A 22,981-nucleotide genomic window follows, 5' to 3' on the forward strand; every position below is an offset into this window, starting at 1 on the left:
GCGCAAAGAATGAGGCTGAGGTCTAATTCAACCACTGTAAGTGAAGAGGAGGGAGGAAGCAGGAATATGTCCAGTAAACTCCTTTTGCAGTACACACACCTAAAGACGGATCACCTTAACCAGCCCAAGTCACATTAATCCACCTGCCTTAGTTAAGCGCATTGCAGACAGCAACAGTCTCTCATCCTCCCTCATCTTATTTAACCATCACACTCCTCGGTTGTGCCTCCTGAACATTTTTACAATTCATTTTTGGCAGAGCTCACTGAAACAGTATATCAAGCCTTAACACAGGCAGTGACAAAACTTTTACACGCTGTAAACATACATCCAGCATTGTCTTGGTTGTAAAACATTTATACAAACCGCAGAGGAAATGGGCTCTAAACGCTGCTGCAGTGATGTTGTAATGAGCCTTTGGCGGAGTTCAACACATCTGTCATTTGTCAGAGCCACCACCCATAAAGGTCAAGGGAATTTTTCAGAGTATGCAGCACGCTGGCTTTTTAAGCTCCTGCAACTGATTGAACTTGTGGGTGTCTGCAAAGTTGAATGATGGCCCTGAAAGCAGGATGGGTATAGACCATTAACTCCAAATGTACAGAAGAGAAAAAAAAGGAGAATGGCACTCACTCTGGTTAACAAGTAGCTGAGATAGAGGGCTGTGTCCATCTAGTGTTCGGACATGGGAATTGAAATACCATTAACATGAAAGTGAACCATGTAACAGTATGTGTTACAGGAACGTCATGCGGTTTCCTGAGCTGAAAATACGAGTTGGGGTGTGTGTGTGTATATGTGTGACTCAGTTCTCAGTAGCATACCTTTTTTTCTTCCATTGTTACCGTGCAGCTGTGCAGTAATGTGCTGATTTTGTCTAACACCAGAGTCTTTTATCAAGTCACAAACAGCAAGGGAAAAAAAATCTATCACAAAAAAAAAAAAAGCATATGGTTTTAACCACCATTTTATTTGGCATAATTTAAAATCATCTCACTGTTAGTTCATTTATACAAATATGCTTTTGTTATATATAAAACAATTACAAACAGATTTCTACAAATCAAGTTCCCAGTGTAAAAGCGTAGTACCACGCACACGGTAGCATACAGCTCCGGGACACAGACAAGAGAGCCCACAGGTGTATGTTCCACTTCAACAGCATTATCTGAGTGAAATCAGGACATGGCAAAAAAACAAGCTCACCACAGTTGACAGTTTGACATATTATGCACTTACATTCAACCCTCCACACACCGATCTGGGAAATTCTCACACATCCTTTGGCAGATCTCAAACCGCATTGCTGCTGTTAGTCAAATTCTCCCGCTCGTGTTGCGCTTCGGTTTTTCTAGACTTTACACAGGCCACAATCTAGGTTGACTTTATAATACACCCCGCTTGAGTGAGTAAATGAAAATAACTATAGTCAAAGGGTTGCTGTTATTACTGGCAGCTGAAAGCACAAATGAGCAACCAGTCATTACTAAAAAAATATTTTATAAAAATGTATAAAAAAAAATCTTCAGATGTGACAAGGCACGTTCCACCAACGCAGCTCTTGCTAACCATATGTGCAAGTTGTGCTAGTGCCGTGTCTTCACTGCACCATGCAATGCAGGGATGTAAACCACAATCTGTTAAGAGCTGCGGGGCCACAAGCGCTCCAATTCACAAATGCACAAAGAAGATGTCAGTTTAGCACCTGTGTCTTACAAAAAGGGGGCTGCGAAAGGAGTGTGTTTACTGGCAGGAACTAAGGCAGAAAGCTTCTGAAAAATTACAAAAGTGAAACCCAGAGATGGTCTGACCTGCATTCGAAAGGTCTTGTGGCACTTGCATCACTTAAACGAGAACCTTTGGGTTTGACAAAAGGAGCGCTGCTATGGTCTTTGGTTTAGATAAGGCACCTGACCAAATAAACGGCTCCTTGCATATTGTAGATAAACTGCTGGTACATGGTAGAAAAATTAACAAGGCAGCTAACGACATGGTGCTTCTTCCAAGATGAAACAATATTCTACTAACCAAGACAATATAGGAAAAGAGGTGCATATAGCCTAGCACAAGCCAGTTAAAACATATTCTGGTATTATATGCTAAACAGAATCAATTAGGCAGTGGTCATAGTCTGTTGACCTTAAATGTAAGGCAATAATGTAAATGACAAAGGGAGCATTACAGAGTTCTGGTTTATCAAATATGAGTATTAACTATTACACACAAACATCTTACTGATCAAATAAACATAAGCTATTACAAAAAATATATTCAACTTTGGCCATAACCGCACTCGTAGGTTAAAAACATTTGAGAAAAAAAAAAAAAAAGATCATTTACAGAGTAAATTCAACATAATTAGACAAAATACAGTCTCTTTGACGCCCACCCTGTCAAAAAGTAATTCTTAGGCATGTTTTAATGGCACTCGGTATGAGCCTCAAGAGTTAAGATGTAGACAGAGGAGAGCTGTACTACATCTCATCTTCCTGATATGCCAGCTCAAGAAATCCTGTACCAGTGTGGGTTAATTTGGCAAGGGCCTTATGACACCTGCTCCTCTATTACTGAAGAGGGCAAACGGTCGACTGCTTTCAATGGGTCCGGCTTATCTTCAAAGGCCTACTGGCTCTTCCATGCGTGGCAGTGAGAGAGCAGTGCAAGAGGCTGGAAGGGCAGCCTGCCAGACAGCTCTAACATGCCAGACTGAGCACAAGGGGAGCTGCAGCTCGAGAGTTTAACCTCTAATCTGTGCATATTGGTTAAGGGGTACTGGCATTTGTCCGGGAGTCATCACACCATGTCTGGACTCAAGCTGCTTGAAATTAAAACTTGTTCACCCTCTACTTGGCTGTTTATTACATCTAAAAAGACAAGTCAAAGCATTTGGATGGTGACGTTGCTTGAGACTTATGAGATGCAACCTAGGTGAGAGTATGAGGTAGTCATTATTTCTCCACCTGAACAAAGGCAGATCTCTTCTCTCCAGTCAAACAGGGTAGCTTGGTTGGTTGGTTTTGATGTTATTATGGCTTGTGACAACCATGATCAGCATTTTATAAGGCAAAGCAGAGAAGCTATAAATCTAGAACAGATGTAAAATTGGAGAAAAGTGTAAATATCAAAAGTTAAAATGTAAGAAAAATAAAGGAGATTCAGTCTGTTGCCCCCATTTTGGCATAGTCACTTTGGTGATGATGGCAACGGAGTGAAATCCTCCAGGAGATGAATAAGGAAGAGAGGAGTAACAGAGGAGCTGAAAACAAAGTCTATACTGCTGAAGGTGGTGTGGAGGCAGCCAGATGACGACGTTCGTTCCTCAGCCTTCCTTTGCATCTGTGGATCTCCATCATCTCTCTCCACAGTCCAAATCTGGGAACCATTTATTACAACAGCACACACTTCTTGGGGTTCTTTTTCGTGACTGGATACAACACTGCCCTCACAGCTTCAGCAAACACCTCCCTTACACCATCCTGCAGCAAAGCAGAACACTCCATGTATTTAACAGCCCCAATCTGCTTGGCCAGGGCGTTGCCCTGCTGCTGGGTGGTAGGAGCCAGGCCCTGCTCCTTCAGCTTCTTCACTGTTTCTGCATCGCCCCTCAGGTCCCTCTTGGTGCCCACCAGCAGGATGGGCACGTTAGGGCAGTGGTGAGACACCTCGGGGTGCCACTTGTGCCTGACATTGGCATGGGAGGAAGGGCTGCCAATGGAAAAGCAGATGATGAAAACGTTGGTCTGGGGATAGGAGAGTGTGCGCAGGCGGTCATACTCCTCCTGGCCTGCTGTGTCCCACAAGTTGAGGCTGACAGTGCGGCCATCCACGCTCATCTGAGCGCTGTAGTTGTCAAACACTGTGGGAATGTACTCTTCGGGGAAGGCATTGGTGGTATAAGAGATAAGTAGGCAGGTTTTACCGACTGCCCCGTCACCCACCACCACACACTTTATGGTCTGCATCCTGCCTACGACCACTGGGGCTGCAGCACCTGACAACAGAAAAAACAGCACCTGGGTAACTTATAATTACAATACTCCGTGTCTTGAGAGGCTAATCTAAGATTTTCAGACCCAGTGAAAGGGGTGTGATTCTAAATCTTGAACTGACAATGGTTAAGTTGGCGATCAGTAACTTTGTGACAGTTATTTTCACAGTACTACAACTTTTTTTTCCACCCAATTAGCCGAAGAGCTAACCGCCGCCAACGTTAGCTCAACGACGTAATTAATGTTAACGTACATGGGTTAGCTACAGTTTCTGCCGTCCAAAACTAGCCAAAGTCTGAAGAGTTCAAAGAGCTACGTTAACTAACTAATGGTCCTCGAACAAAGGACAACGAGTGAATCAAAAGTGAGCCGCTAAATTTCAGCGTTATTTATTTCGCACTGTTCACTTATGATACTAGGCGTTCCCCCGGTGGCTAGCATCAAGCTAAGGAACTAGCGCACTTGGTAGCTAACATGCTAGCTAGTTAGCAAACAAGTTGAAAGTTTATTTGCCAGCCACTTCTCAAAAAGTTCTTATCGTGGCTCGATAACCACCTACAAGTTACTCTAAAAATTCTCTTCTGTTCTAATATGTGTCTCAAAGGTAGCAAATAGCGATAACAGCAAAAATTAAAGGATTTTGTGACTTACCGCCACTTGGCTTTCGATCTCTTTTTGCCTGGTATAGTCAATCACAGCCGCATCCGGGGAGCTGTCCATTACGTAAAAATCGACGTACGGAAGCAGTGCAAACTGGTAGTTGCAGTTTTATTTTGTGATGGTCGTTCCCTTGACACTAGATGGCGTTGTTAAGCTGTTTTGCTTTACTGTGATTTTTTTCCAACTCCCTTGTGGCCTGTGTTGAAAACATACGGTACGAAACATACAACAAGCATGGAAATAGTCAAAGTTAATACCACTGTAATACGAATTTCAGCTTTAACAATGTCTGTAACTGGTGCCAGAAAATAGTATGAGAATAACTGGACAGGTTGTATCACTTCTGCTATCTTAAATAGTGATTGCTACCTAGGTGTGTGGAAGTATGGAGCTTTCATTCAAGTAAAAAAAGGCAATACTTGAGCACAGAAAAACTCAATTACAAGTAAAGGTCCTTGTACTGAAGTAAAAACATTAGAGCCAAAATGTAATTTGAAACAAAAGTAAAAGTAATGCAGGTTGGCCTCTTTCAGTGTGTTCTTTAACATGCATCAACATGTACAGCATACACCATTCGGTATCTGTAACACAGATTCATATTTACATTTTACATTTTGTATTTAAACCCTTAATCTGCAAATACACAGCTGTCAAATAAATGTGGGGTGAAAAGTGAAATCATATTAAAATAATCCTGATGTACAAGTACAGAGTAGCTGGAAACTGGAATACTCATGCACCTCAAACTGTAGTTAAGTGGAGTATTTGTCTGATTTATTTTGGTACTTTCCACCACTGCTCCTATCAGTGCATAAAAAGTCCCCAGTCATGCACACAAGGTCATATTTAACAGTTAGATTTGTGAATGGAGTCTAGCATGATATTTTCCGCATCAAACACCATTTATTTATATAAATGCAAAGATGTTTTCAGACAACTTTATATTGAATGAATGAGACTCCTTGACCATAATAATTAGCACTTACCTATAATACTTGTATTACACCTTGCAAAAAGTATAGACATGTTGCTCAAAAGTGAGAGCTGTTGAAACAGATGTCTCTAACCCGCACTGACTTCCCATCAAACACTTAAACTCCAGTCAATCTCACTGCAAGTGAGGGAGACCGCTGTTGAATTTTACCAGCCTGTAAACATTTCAAAATGACTCCAAATGTATGGATGCCAAGAGGCTGAACTGCTCTGTCTTCACCCTTTATCTTGAACTTGCCACATTCTTGCAATTAAATGCCAGTGTGTCACTGTGTATGTATACATACCCCACATGCAAAAGGCCCTGAAACAACCCTGTCTCCTGGACCGCATCCTCTCTTTGGTTAGCTGTGGTCCTAAAACCCATATATCACTTATTCACCTCGGGACAAGTCATTATTCTCACTAAGCCAGTGCTTTCAGATCAATGCAGAATACACGAAGGCAGCTAAAAGCAGCACCACTTCAGACTCCTCTGTCCTGCACCCCTGGAGACCCGTTGATGATGTCACCTCTATACACTGAGGCAGGTTAAGAGGCCAGCGCTGACCGACAACCGGACACTCGAGAACACAAAGAGGCACCGGTTTATTGCCTTTCCCAAGAGGTTCTGGCGTCACTGCGGCCTATAAAAAGAGAATTCCCACTGGGACCCTACACCCACAGTCACCCTCCACCCCAACCCCTAGCACCCCGCTATTCTGCCAAGAGATTCCCCGGGACGTCTGTAGCATTTCCATGACGACAGCCACTGACAGAGATGGGGGAGACTGTGTCAAGAGATGCAGCAAGAGGGAGTTCAGACGAGAGGGACGGAGAAAAATGAGGGTGACAAGAAGACAGAGGACATCAAGATGCAAGAGCAGCAGTTGATGGGGAAGAGTGGAGACCTTGAAAGCGAAAGCAAGTGTATGAACAGGACACACAGGTACTTTTTAATTTGACTGATGAGACCCAATCTCAGAAAAACACACTTCTATTCAGAACACCACCTTTATTCATCTTCTTTTTTATAAATCCACATAATACAGCGAATAACAACCAATGCTATTCAATAAAGTTATAGAATCTTTTTGATACAAAATAAAAATGACAAAAATTACAGTAATCACCTCCTCGCGGCCTCTTTTTCAGTTTGTAAAGTGCATCAGAACAATGAGGCCTCTCAACAAGAGGATAAACAGTTCATATTGTACCGAGTTCAGTTTGGACTGTGGGACAGCCAAGTGTGAGAACACAATAATCGCTTAGCGGTGGGGTCACAGCATTCAAAACATTTGGACAAAACTTCTTTTTTTTTTCCACGCTAGAGATTGAAACAGTTTTCCAAAGCATACTTATACGGACTAGGCACAGAGTAAAGTCACTTGGTTGTGTTTTACTGTTTTACTTCTATATGTGAACTCTAGGAAAGGTGGTCTTGTTGTGTCCTACTGCCTGCAAAGGACACAAATGGGTGTAAAAAGAGGTAGGATTTATTCTGCTATTGGGTGAAGCACATGAGATACATTGTCCCCTAAGCTCCCTGTGCAGCTCCCTCTCACATATACAGAACCTAAGCACTCAGAACTACCTACAAATTTCATAAAAGTTGAATTTAGACATCCTAGAGCTGATTAAGACCAGAAGTCTGACTGATGACTCGCACTCTTCACCCACACTATTTCTATTAGACTGGAATCCATTCAGACATGACAAGTGTGGGGAAAAAAAGTGTGCAGTACAAGCACTTATTCCCTCCCATCACTTCCACAGTGGCGGAGCAGCAGTAGCTCGAGGCATTTTGGGACCAGGTATCCGTGAAGCTGTAGGTATTTTAGAGCTAACAGGAGAGGAGCTTGTGCTTGTCGTCTTGGCAGTTTTATTTCGGGCAGCAGATATGACAGCTGTGCGTATGGTCTTGGCCGTGGCAGAGGACGGGCTGTGGGTGGTGCGAGGCTGAGATGACGCCTGAGTCTCAGAGTTCGGGGCAAGTCGTTTTGACACACGGAGAGGGCTTCCTCTGACGAAGGCCTGCTGGGTGCTGCCTGAGACTTTCTCTGGTATGGATCTGTCAGAGGTCCTGCGGGTCAAGGTGGGCTTCCCCGGAGTCTGTGGCACACTAACAGTCCTCTCCCGGGTGCTATTACTGCGTTTCACCTCTGCCTGAATGGCAGCAGGCCGTGTGGCAGGAGATGAGCGCATGGATATGCTGCGGGGACTAGACAGCCGGCTGGGAGTGAGTGGGTTAGCAGGGCTCGGGGCTCCATTTGAAGGCTCAGTTTTGGAGCGCACCCTGGGAATGCCCGTAGTATTGGAAGTTCCCACACGTGACACGAGTCCCCTTTTGGCCCCTATTCCACTACGCACAGGGATCTTCACGGTTCGAGTCTCCTCCTTTGATGTTGGAGACCCTGGAGGTGTCCCCGCCAGAAGGTCACCCTCCCTCTCTTTCCTCCACTTGGAGCAAAGGCTTGGTGCGGGTCGTGGGAGTGGGGAGGTTGGGGGTGACAAGGCATCATAGGATCGGAGGCCTTTTACCAGAGTGTGGCACTCTAATGTTTCACCCACGCGGGAGAAAGGCCTTGCTGTCTCCCTCTCAGGACTTGGCAAGTCTGAGTATTCCTCTGGCTGCGACTGGCTGAACTCTGGTAGACTGGAGGGCATCCAGTTCTCCTCCGCAGGTGTGGACGCCACTTCTGTGTTTGAGTGCTTTGTTAAACCTGCATCAGGCAAAGGCACCACAGCACTTGTTGTGACAGTGGGCGTCTCTCTCGTCTGTGGCTGTGCCTGGACCCTGTCTGGAGTTTTTACAGATGATTGTGATTGGCTCTCAGATCTCTGGTACCTTAATGATCCAGTCCTGGTGTCACTGTGGGAAAGTATTCCACTTGTATGAAGAGGGTGAGGTACAGACTCATCCACACAAGAGCCATTAGATTTACTCTGAACAGGGCAAGTATTGTCTGTCACCGGCTGGCCAAACCTATGTCTGTGACCTGGGGTCTGGTTTTTAACACAAAGGGCAGATTTGTCAGTGGTTGGTACAAAAACGGCGTTTGTGCAGGAACTGGGTGAAGATTCAGTGGTCATCGAAACCACATGTTCATGCGAAATCTCAGCTTCTTTTTCAAGTCCTGTTGTCTTTGATTGGTCTTGCAGCACATAAGAAATACTCTCACGTCTGTGCTGCTTGACCGTGAAGCCAGGTCCATGCTGAGAGTGACCAAATGTAGCAATGTGCGGGTCCTGAACTGCCTCCATGCTCCGGTTAGTTGCCTGGGTGTGATGAGACCTGCTCCCTCTGCCCAAAACGGGGTCTTGGTCGATGGGGGAACATGTGCCGTCAGTCTCTGGGGAGCTGCAAAGCACAGCCGTAGTCTCATGATCAGAGGAGCTGTTGGAGTGATAACTGGAGGACGTTGGGCTGCTGCCCAGCTCAGGGAAGCTCTTGAGCCCAGGTGAGTTATGGTGATGGGAGTGTCTGCGGGACTCTGAGCTTCTCAGGCTACGTCGACTCCAAGTGTAGCTCAAGTTCTTCTCCAGGAGTTTCTCCAGCTCATCTTGGTTGTCCTGACTGTGAGGCTCTCTGGCGAGGCTGAGGCCCAGGTCCAGCCCCGTACAAATGGCCAGAGAGCGACGCTTTTCCCCTATCTCACGTTGACGCTCTAGACGTTTCTGCTCCTTCAACTCCCGCTCTGCATTCTCCTGTAAGAAAGGTGAGAATAAATGACTTGCCTGTGACTCTCAAAGTTAACTCAAACTATTTCTGACAATATGCATGTTTGTATTGAAGATATATCAATCACTTTTCAAGTCTAACCTGGACAGCTTTTTGGAAGCGGTAGCAAAACGAATGGAAGACCCGACAAGCCTCCTCAAGTTTGAATGTGCTGTCATCTTCACAGAAGAACTCCACCAGAGCCTGACTAGACATCCTCATGCCTTCCACCTCATCCTCTGCCTCCTTCAGACGCTCCTCAGCCACCTACACACAGGCATAGTTTACACAGTCATCTTTCAAAACAAGCCATTAGATAATGTTTTAATAGAGTGCTGCAGGGATGATGGTTTTTTTGTAGGCCGATCCGGAAGTTAGCGTCGCTCCTGTTCCCTCAACAAACCGCTAATGGGATTTTGGATAATTGCAGATAGCTAATAGGCTTTGTGGCAAACCAAGGTTTATACTTTCACATTTGGTTCAGCAATATAATCTTCACAAATGAATGCCACTTTCATGATTTTTGAAGCGTAAACGCAATTGCCAGAAGTAAAAAGCAAACTATAGATGATCTACACCATGATCACTTGACTTCTAAAACGAGGCTGCAAAACGATGTTTGGCATGATGACATTCTGTAATCTCATGAAGCCACTTGTTAGCAACTGCCTTTTATAGGACACATAGAAGCTTTAAAGTTCACAAGTGTGGTATTTACAGACATATTTTAGTACATCAAAGAACAAAACATGAAAGTGTCTTAAGCTTGTGTTAAGCACAGACCTTGAGATTTTAAGACGAGGGAACCGAAATTACAAAAATGCTAACTCATTTCCGTGTTTTAGGACTCATTCCTGCAGCACTCTCTATATATTACGGACTACAGTTCATACCTCTAGGAAAGGTTGTGTATGCTGCTGAATCTCTGTCTCAGTCTGGATGTTTGCCTTGAGGGCCACCACTCTGCTTTTTAACTTGGATAAGTCCTCCAGCACGGACTCCTCACTTAACCTGCAGAGAAGGAGAGAACACAATTATATATGGAAGTGTGCAGAAATAGCTGTGAAGCATGTCTATGCACCAAAACAAAACAAAAAAAAAAACATTGCAGGGTATTCTTTACTTTTAGAAGCAGAATAAGGGTTGTCATTTCTTAGCACTTGGCAGATAAACTTTCCTGCAGAGCTCGGAGTATCAGTGTTGTCATGACCCACTTTCACTGATGCAGCTAGCTATTGCTAACAGCTGGGCGCCTTGTTGTAATACAAGAATGCAATAGATTTATATTACAGTTTGTTTGTTTTAGTAGTCTGTCGGGGTGCACTGATGTTATTAAGCAGGGCTTGTACACTCCCTCAGACACAGTCGCTGTAGGATGTGAGTTTCGGGAAGAGACTGACCTGGAGGCGGGGCCAACATGGCCTATTTGGCTGGGAAACGACAGTAAACTCTGGTCCTTTTTCACAGCTTCCTGCGGAGACAAACACAAATGATTATCCAGCTATTGTTTCAAAAGAAGCAACACGTCATTTGCGAATGTTGACAAAATCATATGCTCGGCGGAGCAGTCTGGCTAGAGAGGCTACTGTTCTCTCTAAACACTTTTGTGGTCAGAAACAATTGTTTCTTGCTCTGTAAGTATCTTCCCCAAAATGTTTTGAATCAACAATATTAATACTCCTTTTCCACACAATGTACATCCTCTTCATAAAGAATAGTGTTCACATTTTAAAAAGGGAGATGCCTGACACATAAACAACTGTTTTCCCTTACTAATTGGATATTGCAGGATGTTCTTTTTTAATTTTTTCAGATCTTACCATAGCAACAAAATGTAGCAGATTCATGCCCGGCTTGTTGGCTTTGGTGTCAGCCAGTTTGAGCAGCGATGAAATGCGAAAACCTGCGGCATTCCCAGCATATCCACCCTGAAAGACCACATACAAGGTCAGAATAACACACAACATGTGACAACTTTAAACAAACAGTGATACAAAACCCAGGTGCACAGCCAGAGTGATGCCCCTGAACACACACCCAGACCCCTTGCCGCTGGTGTATTGTACGCAGATAAAAGGAGTGATTCCTCTTTGTCGGGCTGAAGAAAAGAGAGTAAAACAAATAAAATAAAGAAGCACTTACAGCGTTCATGTAGTTCCCCGCTTTCAGCACCAAACGAAGGATGGAGTGTAATTCAGGACAGCTCAGCAGTTCTAGGAGAGGAGATGGAGATTCAATATAGTGCCTCAAGGCAGGAGAATAATGAGGATGAATGTGTATGCAGCTGACATCAAGGCCTTACAGTGAGTCAGCAACTTTGTTTTGGAGAACTGACACTCAAAACTGACCGGTGAACTTAACTTTTATACAAAACAAAAAGTTCCTCCTTAATCAGTTAACTGAATGCTAAACACATTTGCATCCTGGGTAGACTTAAATAGGAGCATTTAAAAGGGACCTTTATTGTACTGGTGTACGTAACTCCCTGCTGTTAAGTTTACCTCTGGCCGCCTCCCTCAGACATCTGGCTGCCACACACAGAGAGGTCACCGCAGGGTCAAACTCTTGTTGCAGGATCATGGCATCCAGACGAAGCCGAAAGCTAAATGAAAGACGAAAAAAGGGTGGATGATTGGACAGGAGTGAGTGATGGTGGACACAAAAAGCACTTCTGATCAATCACCAGTTAAACAAGCACATGTCATAACACGGTGAAACATGTCAGCAGGACAAGTGTGGCGTTAAAACAAAAGTGAAAGAAGTTATGGTGTTAAAAAAACAGTTGGAAAGTACTGGGGATGTTCATGGTCATATTATCCAATCTGGGACTAAGAGTGTACCTGGGGACTTCCACCAACAGCAGCAGGAAAAGATCAGGCTCTCCAAGCCAGCTCCGCTCCCCACTGAACCTCCTCAGGCGGGACTCCTGAGAGAGAACAGATGCTACGTGAAATCTGGGACGCAGATTCGATTGAAAAACCCCTACATGCCGTTAACAGTCAATTCCAGTATCTTTCAGTGCGATCCTTCTCCGGAAACAGACCACATCATACGACATGGTGTAATGGCAAACTTTTGATCATCCTAATCAGAGCCAGATGATGAGTAAGAGAAGAGGGAGGGGAATGGAAGGGGGTTGTCACTGTTGTATGCCAACAAAAAAAGAAGGCACTTTACCTCCTCTCTGTCAGGCAGCAATTTGCAGAGCTCTGCGAGCTTCTCCGCTCCGTAACGGTCCCCAGCACCGTGCCTGATATCCTCAACTATCTCCTTCGCGGGCCTGCGGAAAAATGACAGCACACATGTTTTTGGTATGACATCATTAACATGCGATGGGGTTTTCAGCTTGACACCCCCTCCCAAGAAAACCCAAGAGCAGCTCTTTGTTTTGCTTCTATCAAACAATGTTTAGGCTTATCCTGTTCTTATCAGTCAAAGTGTCGAGGAGAGAGGGTTGGTTGACGCCACGCCGGCGACACAGAGTGGCATATCCACTGGGCAAATAAAAGGCAGACATGCAGAGAAACTGTCTGAGAGGCCTTGGGATGTCAAGGTGAAAGAAGAGAAACCAATCTGACTGTTTGACCTCTGGCTTACTTCCTCTGAGTGACACATCTGTCCAGCAGTTTTCCATTATCCCCACTCCTCCCCCTTTATGTTACAGCCCATCACACATGCTCGTACTCCATTATGTGCACGCTACTGTGTGCGGCTTTTCTTCTCCAACATACTCTCTTCATTCATAACTCAACATTCACATCCATATTAAAGTCTTTGACAGCAACACTTCAGGGTTTACCTAAGGAGACACTGAAGATAAAATATTTTCAGAAGAGCTCCCTTTCAAAACGGAAACATGGTTTAAAACTCTTATTGTGATTTTTTGTTATCTGTCCCAACTAGTTCAATTAAAAACACAGTGCTGAGTGAAATAGCCTTTGAACCGAACTATTACAGAATAAAGGGATATGGAAGTGACTACTAAGACAGTGACAATACAAACCCATATTTGGTTTAAACTACACCCATGGTTCAACAGTAGCTCTGTCTGTGTTAAGAGAGCAGGCAAATAAGCTCCCAACAAGACAAATGTTTGTATGCACAAGAGGCATAATGGCTTTCCCTACAAGTCTTGACAAATCTGGTTTACAAAAGAACCGCTCTTTAGTCTCTGAACATTTTACACACACGTGGAGGCATGACAATAAAGCAACTCAGCACTTCTTTTCCATGTCTTTGTATCATTGCTTCTATGTGCAAATTCTGCGATTTTTTTCAACATTAAAATACTGATCAGAGTGTTTCAGACATTAAACTGTGTGTAAGTGTGCCAGAGGTTTCCAACAAGCCCAACAAAAGGGTCCACATCTCTCCTTAGTCATTAGTTCAAGGTCCACACAGTGACACATTACGCGTCATGGCCATGTTGTCCAGCTAGTTTGCTGTCTCTGCCCAGTAGCTGTCCATTAGTCACACATTTTACAGCAGGAAATGGCACTTCAAAATAAAATCTCTGTGCCAGAAATTTGCTATACTTCCAAACAAAGTGTGTTTTTTACAAGCTTGACACAAGTGCGAGTCACTTGTGGTCCATTCAGAATGAACCCATGACCTACTTTTGGACCACGACCCACCATTTGGGAACCTAGCTTTAACGATTATTAAAACAGCCCCATTCATCCCAAGAAGTGAAGCTTTGTTTGAGCCAGGCAAGCATGCTAAACAGGCCTCAGGGGATGGATGAATATGACAAGCCACCAGCGGGGTCTCTCTCTGTAGGGGGTAGCTTTAACATTAGACACTCTTTAAGGGCGTCAGCAGGTGTCAACTCTGACTCCTCAGGCTATACCCGGCCACTTGCCCACCACCCTCCTACAAGATCCCCAGTCCTGCAGCCTTCCCTGCACCTGTCCCCTGCCATATAGTCGTGTCTGCTCCCTGACACCAGACATCCTCTCCCCTGATGAGACTTCACACTCCTGACACACACTCAGACACCCTTCCAACTTTGATATACGGCCACACACTCACAGTTCAGCTCAAGTGAAGTACTGCTCCCCAGGGCACAGTTGTACACACTTCTGTTTCCTGCTCTTCAAACTACTTTGAGTTTTGACATGTAGTGACCTCACAGCAAATGGAGACAAAAAGGCAGACAGCTGAAACTGTTCAAGTGCATTGTGTTGTTAGGATTTGGGCTGCGATTGATTAGTCTGCCAATTATTATCTTGATTAATCAATAAATTGTTTAGCCCAGTAAATAGGGCTGGGCAATACATCATTCATGATGTGGGACAAGATACAGTGAAGTGATGGCATCCTGAGCAGAGAATTAAGTCACCCTCCTTTTGTGTGTGTTGTAATCCGAGCTTCTCTGTGGTTTGCTGTGGTAGACTTGAGGCCTTGTGTGCATGTTGGTGCATGAGTGTAGCCCAGTAGCTAGTCTCACTCACCAGACCTTTCTCAAGAAAAGAAAGGTCTGGCTGGGGTGAAACAGGTTTTGGTGTAACACGCCCACAAAAATATCACCTACAGGACGCGAACCATGGCAGAAAAATGGCTACATCCCCGCAAGATCAAACACCGCAAAAGTTAGTAAAGGACGTGTTGAAAACGGTTGAAAACTGCTACACAACTGGAGGTGGTAGGGCAGGACTTCAGCGGGTGGCTCGTTCCGCCCAATGAGAGGCTGATCTCTGCAGCAAACTTCCGCCCACTCAGACTACCCAGTAGCTAGCTCAGCGCCACCACTTTACACTCTGATCACATGGCAGTTAGCGCTGGTATTGGGGCAGCATCATTCCAGTTCCCCCCTGGTTTAGACCATTACCATTAGCTCTGACAGCACTGTTGCTGTTGTTTAGCTTTGTTTACGGAGTTAGAACCATTAGCTGCTAGCTGCCAGCTCAACCGCCTCCATGTCCAGACAACTCATACAATCAAAATTTTACATAAAGCCCCTTTAAAGGCTGCATTACGGTAAAGTGATGTAATTTTCCGGACTTTCCATACTTTTCTAGCTGTTCTGTTTTAACTCGCCCAATCATCTCACTGTGTAAATATTGAGTGAAAGCACCAAGAGTCAACCTTACAATATCATCGATAGAGGTATTTGGTCAAAAATACTATATTTGATTTTCTCAGTATCGTCCAGCCCTACTACTAAATGTTTGACCAACAGCTCAAGCCCAAATATTTATATTTTGTAATGATAAAAAAACAGAAAAAGCAGCAGATTCTGGCATTTCAAAAGCCAGAACCTACAAATGTTGGCATTTCTTATTCTTTTGGCTCTAGTAAGTAAAAAAGAGGCTTACAACTTAAACTGGCGTAGAAATATCCCAATGTTCATACTACGTTTGGAGTCCAACAGGGAGATCTGTAAAGAGGCAAAGGACACAATTAAGGGGAGGAAAAGAGCAAGAAATGTCACTGTTTTTACAAAGGGCTGAAACTACAACTGTCATCCTCATGATCTCACCTCCTCCGGGCTGTCCTGGGGAGATCTGCATCGCAGCAAAGCAGACCGGCGTCTCAGGGTGCTGGTTCTGTCCTGAGGCTTACTGTCCTTCTGACCAAACAGCTCATCAAGAGAGTGGAGGTCAATGGGGAACTCGTCCTCTCCCGGGGACGCCCCGGTCCACACGCTCTTCTTCCCCTCCACCCTCTCTTTGGGGATGCGCTCCCAGTTCAGCTTCCTCAGCCGGCTCCGGCGGGCACTGTCCGCCCGGCTAAAGGGCGAGGAAGGCGCAGGTGGAGGTGGAGGTGGAGGAGGAGGGGGAGGAGGCGGTGGTGGAGGTGCTAGGGGAGGCGGCGGAGGGGCGACCAGCACCGGACGCGACTCCATGGCTGTCACTTCCACAGTGTCAGGGGCGACAGCGGGAAGGGCAGGCTGTGTTCCATGAAAGGCACGAGATTCCTTGATGGCCACGGTCAGGTTGATGAGCATAGAGGCTGTCTGGGTTTCAGAGGGAGGGGAGACGGTGGGTCAGGAGTCTCAGTGACGTCTTTTCCAGTTTCCAGTGAACTCTAGTTCAAAGGTCCATCGATAGTTCCAGCCTAGAAAATGAGACAACAAAAGTCTTATCTCAGATGTTATTGAACACAAAGAGAGACAAGGACTCAGTATCCCGGAGTGTTGTTACAGCATGTCATCGACTTTAACCGAGGCCAATGACCTCACCTAAGTGTGTCCAACACCTGGCCTTACTTCTCCTTTCATTAGCATGACTCCAATGTGACTGACACAACAAGTAGTTGGACCTAAAAAAATGTAACCCCTGGTTCAACCTTTAGTGGAAGTTCAAGGCATATTGGGGAAAGTACTAGCTGAACAAGATGAGCTCTCCACCCCCTGTACCCTCTGCGGGCTGTTTGAGCAGCTTGTCCCATCCTGTTCAGTTTCACCTCACCGCCTGCTCACACACACACACACACACACACACACACACCTCCCTTCTAATTAGAATACACGGAGACACCACAGGCAAGGTGAGATGCACAGATAACTACAAGGATGAGAAATAAAGGATTGCAACTTGAAGAAATCATGACTTTGAGTAACCTTCCCTCGTTATGGGAGGTTAACATCTGAAAGCTGGCTGCACACATGCACCAGCAGGTTTTATACAGGATTAGTGATGCAATTAGGAGTGACTCAGAGGTTTCAGGTGTCTGGTGCAAGGAAAACTCTTTAATCATGACATGGCTTAGCATCTGGCCAAACACACATCCTCTAGTCTTTCGCGCTCCTGACATGAATCACAACTTTTGGGAAAGTTGAGGGATGCACGTGATGGCCAGGCTGTTCCACCGAGCGCCGCACGAGCGCGCTGCAAAAAACCTCCGACGGTGATCTCACCCTCCATCAGTAAATGAGATCTGTATCTTGACAAGCGAGAAATTATTTAATAAATCTTACTGCTCAAGAGTTTCCAGAAAAGATTAGAAGTTACGGGGAAAGTTGTCAAACAAATAAAAATACAAAAAAACATCAACTTTTCTACGATAACTTTTAATTTAAGGAATTTAACGCCATTTTTCATGTTGACATTTGGTTTACTCCAAAAGACACTGGTTCTGATAAACTTGCAGTTCATTCCTGTGAATTTTAGGTTTACCACATATTAAAAGTCTTCAATGCTAAAAGCTTCATTTAAAAGTTGACATAACATTGTTCAATGAACTCTCATATCTGATTCAGGACAACCCATTCAAGTTATTTCTCTTACCTGCCGTTAACGGCTGCACTTCAATGACGTAACCCCACACACACCGACACCAGCTCGAGGTTTAATTGACTTTAAAAAACAGACGCTTCAACTCCAGTTTTTGGTTTCCTGTATCTTCTTTATCCCGGTGACTTGAGCCGCTCCACTCGCTGCAGTCCTCTTGTCTTTCCCTACTTGCAGGGAAACTTCCACACAGTTCATCAGGAACGCGCGGATGCGCGCGCCCGCTCCCTGATATGCCTGGTATCCTCCCAGTTTTCCCATGGGCGGATTTTGGGATTTCAGGTGGGAGGACACTCAATCTTAGCTCTACTTTACTCCGCTTTTAGATGAGATGTTGTGATGCCTGGTGTGTTTACCTTGTGTAAAAAAAAAAAGCCTGCATAGAAGTTTTAAGATCCTCAGCACAATCAGTAAATTCTTGTATTGATTTAATCTTTCAGAGGAATTGCGTTACAGGTTCTGTGTTTAACTTGTAGAAAATCCTTGTAATCAGTGACACAGCTTCCTTAGGCCATTAAAGGTACACTTCACCCTCGAAATAACTTAGTTAGCCGCTCCATGTTACCTTGAATTCATGAAGAAAACTTTGTTTCTCGTGCATGCCTCCACAGAAAACGGCAAACATATGGATTTATCGATTGATTGGGGACCATGTTTAACAGCAAAACTATATATAAAACATCATTTTACAAACCAGCAGCATAATCCAACTTTATCTGTCCAATCTGAAGTTTTATATAGTTTCACATTGCGATGATTTTATAAGATTGATCATTTGTGAGTTAGGACAATATTTATCCAATAAGATTGTTTTAATAGTTATCAGTAACGGAGATATGACGACTCAGTGGGTAAAACGGAACAGCTAGGACAGTCTGACAAATTCAGAAAATTACACCATTTCACTGTATGGTTCTCAACATGGAGGCTGCTAAGCTGGCAGCGAGCAGCCAGTGGTGCTAACTCTGTAAACAAAGCGGAACAACGGCAACAATGCTGTCAGAGCTAACGGTGTTAACCACGGGGGGGGGGACTGGAGGGAGGACGCCATGCTTCAGCAATGATGCTGTCCTGATAGCAGTGCAAAGTGGTTTTTATTGTTTTAATGATTGATTGGGGACCACATTTAAGAATCAAAACATCATTTTACAAACTCTCACACAACTCCTGCAGTATAATCCAACTCTCATTTGTCCAGTCAGAAGTTTTATGTAAGTTTTTCTATAGTTTCACTGCGTGATCCCCAATCAGTCAGCAAATCAACATGTTCATCGTTTTCCCATAGAAGCATGCAAGAAAAACAAAGTTTCCATCAGGATTTCACAGAGACACAGCATGACTAATTCATATACAAATGGTCATTTTGTCGGTGAAGTTTTCCTTTGAGTCAACTGCAGTCAGTATCCTGTTGCTCAGGCTCCAGTGCTTGTATTCTGTAGCAGTGAGCAAGCACCTGGGCATCGGCCAAAACAGTGATAGACCATCATTATGCTGACAGAAGGCTGGATTATAAATTTCAGACCCCCGGCGCTCGGCTGGTTGGTCTTGCTCTGGCTGAATTCAAGTCACCACAGGGCGCTAAGTGAAGGTCTGCCTCTGCCAGGCCGTTGCTTTAAAATGTGTATAACGGAAACAGCATGTGTGGACACTGTTTTGTGGTGGGTTGTGGTCATTTGTTGACGTTAGCAGACTCCATTTCTTGGTTAATGTTAGCTGCTGTTGCACAATGTTAGCGCTGCAGTGGAGCTGAAGGGAGACAAGGCACTTGGGAACGTGCACAACATCACGTCCTTTGGATTTTCCAAGAAAAATTCATCCCAAGTCTCTTATCTAAAAGTTAGTGCACAGGCTGCCAGAGGAAACCAAGAAAGTGAGGGGGAGTTGCAGTTTTTAAGTTATGTTATGACCTGTTCACCCACTGGCCGTAATTATTACTGGCAAAAAGTTACATACAGGCCCTTTATTGGCCTTGATACCTTATATTGTGCCTGTGCAAAAATGTTTGTCCAGATAAGATTGTACATGAAAGCTTGTGACAGGAGCTGCACTGACAACCTGTCCAACCTCTGTTTCAGGGTAATCATCATAGTGGGCAGGACTCTGATCTGTAATTGGTGCAGAAGGCCTTGATCAGACTAAGAAGAGTATGTTACTGAGAACCTGAGAGAGGGGGCAGATGGCTATCACACATGGGAAATGGTGTCCACATCTCCTCCCTGAACCATGAACGGGCCATAGGTGAAAGCCAAGAGACCAGAAGTCCCTCTGGGGTGCTGAAATACCCCAGGTGCTAGGATGTAAACCCATAACACTGACCTTTCATCTGAGGTGCTGGAGCGCTCCCGGCCCATGTCACCTGGTGCTCCCGAGTCCGGCTCAGGTTGCCCCTTTCACAGGCCACGCTGACAGGCAGTCATCATCACTTCTGGGCTCTGCAGTAATTAGGGGGCTACGACCCCAAAGATCTGGCTATTGTTGTGCCGGTGCAGCAGGGCATGTTATAGTGTACCCGTGCCAGAATAAACCTCTCTCAGGAAACTTCACTTTCTATTCAGTCACTCACTTCTCAGAGTACAGTGCACTTCTCAGAATACAAGGAAATGCCACTGGTGAGAGACGGCAGCTTTATAGTCCATAAAGTTCCCGAACAACTCTGCACAATTCCACATGTTACGCCAGCATTCATGCAACGCGGAAGCTGCAACATTGATTAATGAATAGGAAGGAGTTAACTTGGCATCCCTAACTTGTTTCACCAAGACAGTTAAATTGCAAGGAGACAAAACAGTCTGTGATGTGTTTACAGGCCCACTCCCAGCCCATACCCCCCTTTGCATAACAGAGAGCTCCAGAGCCTGTGCTTCAGTCGGCCCATTCTTTAGTGAATGAATGTGCATGAGGGTGCTCATGTGTAAGATGTGTGTGTAAATCTGTGTGAGTGTGAGTGGGAATCCATGCATTCAAGTGAAATCACGCTGCATCAACATACAATGGTGAGAAAAGGGTTTTCTTGATCAAGAATTCGAGAAAATGTCTCAAAATTTCTAAATAAGCAAGCCATTACTCTGATGTCTCTTTTCCTCTCAGTGGCGACATAAGATTGAACACATGAGACTCCAACAGCAGCAACTTTGTAGGAGCTCACTTCTTGCTTTGGTGGGGTTGTTGCAGTCATGCATCAAGTGTTAGCCCTTCTTAATCTCGCTTTGAAGTCCAAGAGGGGTTACGTAAAGGTGAAGGCTATTAGCTCCCTCCTCCACTAACACACACAGTCATAGTTGGACACACATGCACTGACAAAAACACAATGTAAATGACATTTGTTTGACACAGTGCTTTTGCTACGGTGATCAAATTCCATGCAGTGACCTCTGCTGCAATCCGGTTTTCACACTGCAGAAAATGAATCCGGATGTAAAGAAATCAATACAATAGATTTTTTGCCCAGATGTCCCATTTATACAGCGTGAAAAAGTCGCTGTAAAACTATTCCATGTGAAACTATTGATAAAACCATATGGGAGGGGCGTAGTGTTATTCTGTCAGTCTGGTCGGCCTTTTGGGTATTGGCCATTTCCATGTTGAAGTAAATAGGTCAATGCGACTGCAGCTCTGCGGGGGTATTAGACACACAGTGTGTGTGTGCGTGCATGGAAAAAAACAAAAAAACATGCACGCACCTGGGTCTGATCCCAGACTGGGACAGTAGGTCTGGGGAGGTATTCCTAATCAAACCCAGCTTCCTCAGATCTCTCTTGGTTTTCCAGCTGCACTCAGATCACGTGCAGTTATCCAGAACAGCCTGACAAGGATCTCTGGCTTTGGTCAGACCGCCGGCATGATAAGGAGAGACAGCAAGAGACAGACAACACAGATACTCAGCCACTTGCCCTATTTTTTCCAAATTCTTTCGCACACAAACACACACATATGCACTCACATACGACTGCTCCATTTATGAGAAACTCCCACACATACATATATGTTATACATGATAGTAAATGACACTGAGGCTTCCCCGCACTGGTGCTGCACTATGTGACTTTAGGGGTTCACAGACAGGCCATTAGACACTGATACAAACATTACGGAGACAGAAAGATGAGAGGGCTGTGAGTCAAACTTGAGGAGAAATGAAACCACACTATGGAGAGCTATCTGTGGATGCTTTCACCTACTCTGGTTTTCATCTCTCTGTCAGTGCAGGCATGCTTACAAGTTTTTTCATCCTTTCCATTTTTAGTCTTTCTGTACATTGATTGGTAAAGTGTTTGCACTATGTGCCTTTGTAACAGTACTGGCTGCAGTTCCTGCTTTATTATCGATTGAGAATGAGGCATAACTGACCCCTGTACCTTGCTTTGTTTTTGTAGTCTGTTGTAAGTGCACAGCTGATGCTTTGCTGTGTTTACCAAGCTGTCTACTGTCACAACATTTTTAGCAGTGGATGCATGTGTGCACTTGTGTGTCTGTTGTGTTGAGATAAAGTTAAATTCACCCTGGATGGATGGAGGGGAAGCTAGAAGAGATGTGGTCAGTTGTCGACAGGTATTGTGTGTGTGTGCGTGTGTGTGCTGTGTTATAATTGATCTCAGCAGGGTGGCATGCAGGCTGAGGTGCTTGTGGTCAGTCGTCCTTGGGGGTTGGGTCGACAATGTTTGTCTTTGCACATCTGGCCACTAGAGCCACTTCCGACTCCAATTAGGATTTCCTGAGACTCAATAAAGGGGATTATTGGCCTGCAAAAACACTAGGCCAGACTCTCCCACCCTCAGTCGCCTTCCTGCCCCAGCTGCTACGGTCATTACACCAGCCAGAACTACAGTCGCACTCCACTAGAGGCTCACAATGACACAGTGACATACAGCGACATAGACAAATAAGCCCCTTTCTTCCCCTCCTTTTCTTGCACCTCTTTGTCTCTTTTTTTGTTGTTAAAAATGAAAGACTCCTCTCATATTTGATCCCCGTTTCAGAGTCTCCTCATATGTGAAATGGATCAAGCGCTCCATAAATGATGTCCGCAAAGTAATGGAAACTAAATTTCTCCCCAGCTGGCTGATGAGAGACCACAAGAGTCTGTATACCAAGCTGTGGTTGGGCACAAAGCCCTGGAGCAGAGTGCAGGGGAGCTGGGCTGTGCTGATAGGGGGTCCTGAGCGGCTGCTTGTGTGGCAAGAGTGATCACACAGTTAATATTCAAAGGGCCGGGTCTGTTGTAAAGAAGCCACTAAATAGAGGTTGACAAAGCGCGTCGTACAAACAAAGGCTTCTTCCTAAGTAGGCTGTGTATATAGCTCGAAGGGCAGTGAACGGATGGGCTTTGCTGGGGTGGTCATGTATGGAGTCTATAGTGAGTTATTAAAGCAGGGCCTCCTGCTCTTCCTCCCCCACCATCACAGTCA

At 44.8% G+C, this 22,981-nt stretch overlaps 2 protein-coding genes across 2 annotated transcripts; both read right to left on the minus strand.

Annotated features, from left to right (window-relative positions):
• Nucleotides 1-951: 951 nt before the first annotated feature.
• Nucleotides 952-4,721, minus strand: rhogd (ras homolog gene family, member Gd). Its single transcript, XM_049585972.1, has 2 exons — nucleotides 4,641-4,721; nucleotides 952-3,991 (listed from the first exon to the last, which is right to left on the minus strand). Exon 2 carries the CDS (start codon nucleotides 3,960-3,962, stop codon nucleotides 3,387-3,389), a length of 576 nt encoding a protein of 191 aa, XP_049441929.1. The 5' UTR covers nucleotides 3,963-3,991; nucleotides 4,641-4,721; the 3' UTR covers nucleotides 952-3,386.
• A 1,915-nt stretch (nucleotides 4,722-6,636) lies between these two features.
• Nucleotides 6,637-17,770, minus strand: fhdc2 (FH2 domain containing 2). The gene is made up of 12 exons (XM_049586366.1): nucleotides 17,574-17,770; nucleotides 15,824-16,401; nucleotides 15,660-15,721; nucleotides 12,520-12,622; nucleotides 12,183-12,268; nucleotides 11,844-11,944; nucleotides 11,485-11,555; nucleotides 11,163-11,270; nucleotides 10,743-10,813; nucleotides 10,236-10,353; nucleotides 9,445-9,609; nucleotides 6,637-9,329 (listed from the first exon to the last, which is right to left on the minus strand). The coding sequence occupies exons 2-12, from the start codon at nucleotides 16,289-16,291 to the stop codon at nucleotides 7,386-7,388; spliced, it is 3,297 nt and encodes a 1,098-aa protein (XP_049442323.1). The 5' UTR covers nucleotides 16,292-16,401; nucleotides 17,574-17,770; the 3' UTR covers nucleotides 6,637-7,385.
• Nucleotides 17,771-22,981: the final 5,211 nt, after the last annotated feature.

The sequence above is a fragment of the Epinephelus fuscoguttatus genome, linkage group LG9 (genome assembly GCF_011397635.1).
Source record: "Epinephelus fuscoguttatus linkage group LG9, E.fuscoguttatus.final_Chr_v1".
In the NCBI taxonomy this organism is placed as follows: domain Eukaryota; kingdom Metazoa; phylum Chordata; class Actinopteri; order Perciformes; family Serranidae; genus Epinephelus; species Epinephelus fuscoguttatus.

Coding starts and splice junctions, on each gene's coding strand:
- fhdc2 (XM_049586366.1), bottom strand. CDS start 16,291: ATGCTCATCAACCTGACCGTGGCCATCAAGGAATCTCGTGCCTTTCAT. Junction 11,271..11,484: donor CGGGGAACTACATGAACGCT/GTAAGTGCTTCT, acceptor GTGGTCTTTCAG/GGTGGATATGCTGGGAATGC. Junction 10,814..11,162: donor TGCTACATTTTGTTGCTATG/GTAAGATCTGAA, acceptor TTGTCTCCGCAG/GAAGCTGTGAAAAAGGACCA.
- rhogd (XM_049585972.1), bottom strand. CDS start 3,962: ATGCAGACCATAAAGTGTGTGGTGGTGGGTGACGGGGCAGTCGGTAAA.